The following is a 6,266-nucleotide window of genomic DNA, read 5'->3' as shown; positions in this document are numbered from 1 at the left end:
ATACCCAGCAATGGCTGGTCTAGTTGCAATGATTGCTGTCATGATCGTTGTGGCCATCGAGATGTTCTTCGCTTTGAGAGGCGCGAAACATGTACACGGGAGTGAATATGACACTCTAATTGAAGGGACAGGATCACACCACCATGAGACTGCCTCCATGTCACTGGCAAATGGCGATAGCGACGGGGGTATACGCTTAGGGAAATCCCGCGTCAGGCATCATTCGCACAAAGATTCTCCCTCCCACACACTCCCTCCATCGCCGCAGGGTTTTGCTTTGGTGGAAGGGAGCAACGCGCCAATGCTCCCCAAAACTCCGGGCGGCGAACCGCAAGCTGGAGACGACGAAGACCTTGACCTTGAAGAACTAGATCCATTTCCAGACACATCATCCAGCTACGACGAGTCCCGCACCCACCTCAACCCCGGCCACGACCACCTATCAAGATCTCGAACCATGAGCACTCACGCAGCGCAAAAGCAGCTCCTGCAATGCCTGCTCCTTGAGGCTGGCATCCTTTTCCACAGCATCTTTATCGGCATGGCCCTTAGCGTGACCACAGGCACCTCCTTTCTCGTCTTTCTCGTCGCCATCACCTTCCACCAAACCTTCGAAGGTTTCGCACTGGGCGGGCGCATCGCGTCTCTAATTCCTTCCTTGTTCCCCGCATCTTCCCCCAAACCATGGCTTATGGCGTTAGCCTACGGTGCCACCACGCCCATCGGACAGGCAATCGGCCTGGGTCTACATAACCTGTACGATCCGGCCAGCACTGCTGGGCTGCTGATGGTAGGGATGACGAATGCGTTCAGTAGTGGGCTGCTGCTGTTTGCGGGGCTGGTGGAATTGTTGGCAGAGGATCTTTTGAGTGATAGGAGTTATGAGACTTTGAAGGGGAGGAGTCGGATTGAGGCGTGCTTTGCAGCTGCTGGTGGGGCGCTGCTCATGGCTCTTGTTGGGGCCTTTGCTTGAAGGGAGGCACAAAAGTAATCCTCCTCCCCCTCCGGGGCCCCTCTTTCCCGCAAGGCCCTCAGGGTTCATGTTTTTGCTTTTACGTTTAATTTCACTTTTTTAGTATACAATTGAATCATTGTTTTTTTGAATAATGTTCCCGCGTGTATTTCTGAAAGGACATTTGGGGTTTTGGTTTGTGCCTCGCCACAACAATGGCTTGTATATACTCACAGCTGCAAGATTTCATTTTAACCCTTATCCCCTCTCTTGTTTCACCCCCCTGTATATTGTCTTTATCATTCGACCCCGTTGCTTCCCGGAACAGCCGCCCTACTCAGCTGGCCGCGGCCAAGCAACGGACAGGAATATCCGAGAGCGAAGAATGATTCAGTCCCTTTTTCCGATAATGAATAGCAAGTGGCGTTTCCTGCGTTGCATTTCCAGCAAGGAGGGGGGGGGGGGGGGGGGTGGATATGTATGTGCCTGCAAAGAGACCCTACTTTTTGATCGAGATGCCCCAACTAAGTAAGTTTATACCAGGAACCTTTTATACCCCGGGGATTATCAGAAGGGAGGGGGGGGAATAATGATTGCATACAACTCTGACAGCAGAAGAATGAGTTCAGCGGCAGAAAGATTACAGTATATGGAGTGGTTTCTTCAACCTGCTCTTTTGGGAAGTCCAGTGGAAACAGAGATATTGATGCCTTTCAGCGTTATTCCCACGCTAGTAAAAATCACGTCGATTATATTCAGATCAGGAAATCGATAGTCGCACTAAGAAAGCATCTTTTCATTCGAGAAACTGTATATACGCTGTAGCGTGATGGCATCGTACTGACTGCTGCACACATCTGACGCTGTTGCCATCAATTTGGCTGTCATATTGATGTATGTATATCAATATCTGGGCAAGCAGGGGCCCGCGTTGTGTGCAAAATTAAAACCTCCTTCCGGCGGGGGATTTACCGATGGCAAGCCGATGCAAATTCCGGGTTCTCCAGAATCCTCCCCGGACGATTCTTCTCTTGGCCGATCGGAATTGGGGGCCGCAGGTCCGCATTCCATCATCTCTGCTCATCTCTGCTCATCTCTGCTGGCGGCCAAGCCCAGACAAACTCCGATGGAGACAAGAGTTAAAGTCCGCTTGTTGATAAGGTTATTTTGTGGGGCCATTCCAAAGGCTGGAGACATCCAAGAAATCGATTTCCTTTTTGTGGGCATTCGATGGCCTCCATCAGCGTTCGAAACAAGCGACGTCTTGTCAGGAGCTTAGTGTTAGTGTGGAGGGAGTCGAAATAGATCAATCCACTCTGAATCCGCTCTGAATTCCCTCTTGATTAAATTAAGCTCCTCAACCCAACCGCCTTCTCGATCCTGGTCCCTTCCTCACTTTTTGCTCGCTGGTGCCATGCTACTAGTAGTGAGCGAACTATGCCTCAGCCGAGCTGGCTGTCGTCGACACAACTCATGGATTGAATTGCTTTGCCATTTTGAGACGCTAGAGACGACTCATCTGCGCCGGTCTGCGGCTGACTCCCAAACCAGTGCGTGGTTTGAGTTTGGCCGCTGTACGAATTCCCCCCCAAGACCCCCAAGGACGGTGGCCATGAAGGGCCGGAAATTTCACTTTTTTCCCAGGTTCAAGAACCAAGAGTTCTCCTAGTCCCATGATCGCTCATTTTCAGACGTGCCAGGGACTACTAGTCAAACAGCTAGAATATTCGACTGTGACCTCGCTCCACCAACCACGCCACGACGTCCGTAAGGTAATGCTACGGTGTTGGCCCGGGGGCCGCAAATTCTCTGGTTGAAGCCGGCGTCTTTAGCGCCTATTTGGGGGAGTGCATTGTTCATCAGCCGTCCAGCTGCAGCTGAGGTCGCTTGGTCTCTTGTCATCGGCCTCAAAACGGCTTTCATCCTTGGGTTGAAGATATCACTTGGGTTCTTATTAAACGGCAACGTTGGCATGGTAGGAGGACTAAAAACTGGGAGAAACCAACCCTAGCTAGCAATCACCGTCCGACGAAAATCGTCAATCAGAGACCGAATAGAACTGACCTTCTCTCTTCCTCGACAACAACAACTACAACTATGACAGACGTCGCCAAAGACTCCCCGCGGGGCACGGCTTCGACCATCAACAGGAAACCCCATACCAAATCCCGTACCGGCTGTTATAGCTGTAAAGCTCGGAGGGTAAAGGTATGGTGAATATCCATGCGGAGCAGGACGTTCTTTGACGCGTTTCTCTCTACATAAAAACAGTGCCCCGAAACACGACCAGTATGCGACAACTGCAGTTCGAGGCAGCTTGACTGCGTTTATCCCTCCCAATTTAAATCACAGTCGCATCAACCCATCCGTCGCTTGCAGCCAAATTATAACAGAAGGATTAACAGCCTTGGTGCCCACTATCCAAAGTCACTGCTGCCTCCTCCACCGTCTATCAAACCGGCTTCCGCGCCTCCGCAGTTTCCCCCTTTCTTCACAATCGACGATATGCGTTTCTTCCACCACTACATGGTTTCGGCCTATCCGTACTTGCCACAGGGCTCTGATGCCATGTGGATTACTGAAATTCCTCTCCTTGCCCACCAGGTAAATATGTACAGTGCATATATATATATTTAAGCGCTGCATGTTACACATAAATGTGTCCCATCTCATCAAACGCTTCATCCATAACGATCCAAGCTGATTTCACTCCCAAAGCACGAATTCCTTATGCACGCCATCCTCTCCCTAGGCGCATCGCACCTCTCGCTCGTGGCCGCCGACGTTTTAGGCCCCGAGGAAATGCGCGGCTACGCGGCCATGTTATCCCACCGTGGCCTGGCCCTCCGTGGTCTCCAGCAATCAATGGACAATCAGGCTCTAGCCGACCCCACCACCGACCTCGTTACCTCACTCACCACCCCGAACATCCCAGAACTCAACGCCATGCTTGCAACATGCTACGCTCTGACCATACAGTCAGGCCACCTGTGCGACGGCTTCACCGATTTCCTCGTCCTAATCCGCGGCTGCGGACGGCTGACAGGCCACATCGCAGCCGTGGGCGGGCTGGACCCCTTCTCCCTCCACTTGATCATGGAGACCCGCTCTGACCTACGCTCGCCCTTGCCCCATCTCGTTGGCGGCATTGATGAACGCGAGTGTTCCGACGACGACAACGACGAAGCCGCCGACATGGGCGTCGACATGGGCGCTGTCAAGCGCGACGCGGATGTGCTCAGGTCATTAATCCCGCTCCTCCACCACGAATCCCACCGGAGCTACCACGCCACCCTCCTCGACGCGGCCGAGGGCCTGCAGAGACGCGCGTGGATCGACGCCTGCAATGCCTTCCAGAAGGCGTATACGGTCCTGTGCAGCATTGACGACGCGAGCTTCCAGAACCATATCATTTCGCCCACTGCCCCCGGGGTGATGGCGGAGATGGAGAAGAATGCGATGTTCTTGGTTATGTTTATCCACTTCACGGCGCTGCAGGTGGTCATGTACCCGATACTTTGGCGCATGATGCCCGAGCGCGCACGCTTGCCGCAGCTGCTGATGCCACAGACTCGCTGGCTGATTGAAATCAGCGGGCGGGTACCGCCGGAGCTCCGCTGGTATTTGGCGGTGCCGCTGGACATTGTGGTGAAGGTCGGAGAACGCTATGGGGTGTTCAATTCCGTGCTTGGGCAGCGGGTGAAGGAAGGGTTAATTACAAGAGTGCAGGAACTGGGGTAGGCTGGCTGGGTGATGTGGAATATTACACATATACGAACGTAATGGACACACACACACACACGTTATACAAAGTATGAAACTTGGTCGTCGTCGTCTATGCACAGTCAGTCCTCTCCCCCCCCAAGCTTCTCCTCCCCAGCCCTACCCACCCTCGAGTAATTCTGAAGGCATATATGTACAGTACTTGCTGCCACGCACTTTTTTTTTTTTTTTTTTTTTTTTTTTTCAGGACTACTCGGTCTCTAATGGTATTATTATTCCCTAATTTTACCCATCGATATGCGAGGGTAATAATATAACCTTTCTTCCCTCAAGCGCCATATCTGTCGAGAAGAGCCGCTGAGGGCAAAATTAAGATTGATTAAAAGGCTGGGCGAGATACGGGAAGAAGCGGCGACCTCCGTTGTTTACATCGAATTTCGGTGGAACAAGTCCGTGCAAAAAGGCATGGAGGGAAGGGGAGGCTTTTATTAGTTTGTAGTCTCATTGATTATTAGTTCCTAGCTTTTTGTGTGTCGGAAAGTTCCGTGGGGGGTTTCATGGAGGTAGGTTCGAGGTTCTAAGGATTATATATATGTATATATTCAAGTATATACGTATCAATCGTCTCCCATAGTTTTTCAAACACCGAATTCATATTAAGATATGGATCTGACCTTGATCCATGGCTGGAGTCACGTGGCATTTAATTCTCCTTCTTCGCCTGTCGGCGCAACCAGCCAGACAAGCAGTAGGAGAGCATCAGCGTCCATCCATATTTTCAATTTGGAAATTTTAGGATATATGCCGTGCTAAGACTTCCATCTACTACACATTGCGTACGACGTTTCCGCATGGGAAAAAAAAAAAAAAAAAAAAAAAAAAAAAAAGGCACTAAAACAGTTATATGGGTATCGTTTTCTCTCTAGTTGGCATGTAAAATGTCCACTTCAGCAAAGGGGTATGTATATATATATATATATATATGCCTTGGCCCGAAATACAAAAAGCCGATGCATTGGGGGATGATGACCAGGGTCCTATAATGGAGAAAAAAGGTATCCTTTTTAATAAACAGCAATGATTCACCTTTCATTCCTGGGCCCCAAACCCACCCTTAGCCTACTGCAAAGACTCAATAACCATAGCACTAGCACCACCCCCTCCATTGCAAATACCCACACATCCCAACTTTCCCCTCTTCGCCTTTAGGACGCCGAGCAGTGTTGTCACGATACGCGCGCCGCTAGCACCGAGCGGGTGTCCCAGCGCAACCGCGCCGCCGTGCATATTGACCTTTTCCTCGCCGAGGCCCAAGAGCTTCATATTCGCCAGAGCAACGACGCTGAACGCCTCATTGATCCCGAAGGCGTCGATGGCATCCTGAGCGATACCGGCTTGCTTGAGGGCCTTGGGGATGGCGAGCGACCGTGCCGGCTGAATTTGCTGGTTGCATTGGCGATGTCACACCAGCCCAACGATCCTAGCCCCGAGCTAGATGTTGAGTTCTCTTAACCCTGGGTCCGGACACCACAATGATTCCATGAGTACTATCAATATCTGGGTCAGGAATTTGCCGCATTGCCCCTGCTTG

The 6,266-nt window shown here is 51.3% G+C and overlaps 3 protein-coding genes across 3 annotated transcripts; 2 read left to right on the top strand and 1 right to left on the bottom strand.

The window, feature by feature from the left end:
- Positions 1-10: 10 nt before the first annotated feature.
- Positions 11-973, top strand: HCAG_00816 (predicted protein; the record flags this gene model as incomplete). The annotated part of the gene is made up of 1 exon (XM_001543720.1): positions 11-973. One exon carries the CDS (start codon positions 11-13, stop codon positions 971-973), a length of 963 nt encoding a protein of 320 aa, XP_001543770.1.
- A 1,393-nt stretch (positions 974-2,366) lies between these two features.
- HCAG_00815 (predicted protein) lies at positions 2,367-4,693 on the top strand (the record flags this gene model as incomplete). The annotated part of the gene is made up of 5 exons (XM_001543719.1): positions 2,367-2,502; positions 2,663-2,719; positions 3,057-3,160; positions 3,380-3,556; positions 3,671-4,693. 5 exons carry the CDS (start codon positions 2,367-2,369, stop codon positions 4,691-4,693), a joined length of 1,497 nt encoding a protein of 498 aa, XP_001543769.1.
- Positions 4,694-5,794: 1,101 nt separating this feature from the next.
- On the bottom strand, positions 5,795-6,254 carry HCAG_00814 (predicted protein; the record flags this gene model as incomplete). The annotated part of the gene is made up of 2 exons (XM_001543718.1): positions 5,795-6,109; positions 6,189-6,254. The coding sequence occupies 2 exons, from the start codon at positions 6,252-6,254 to the stop codon at positions 5,795-5,797; spliced, it is 381 nt and encodes a 126-aa protein (XP_001543768.1).
- Positions 6,255-6,266: the final 12 nt, after the last annotated feature.

The sequence above is a fragment of the Histoplasma capsulatum genome, genomic scaffold (assembly GCF_000149585.1).
Source record: "Histoplasma capsulatum NAm1 scaffold_1 genomic scaffold, whole genome shotgun sequence".
Taxonomy (NCBI): Eukaryota; Fungi; Ascomycota; class Eurotiomycetes; order Onygenales; family Ajellomycetaceae; genus Histoplasma; species Histoplasma mississippiense.
This window is presented reverse-complemented; position numbering and strand designations above follow the sequence as displayed.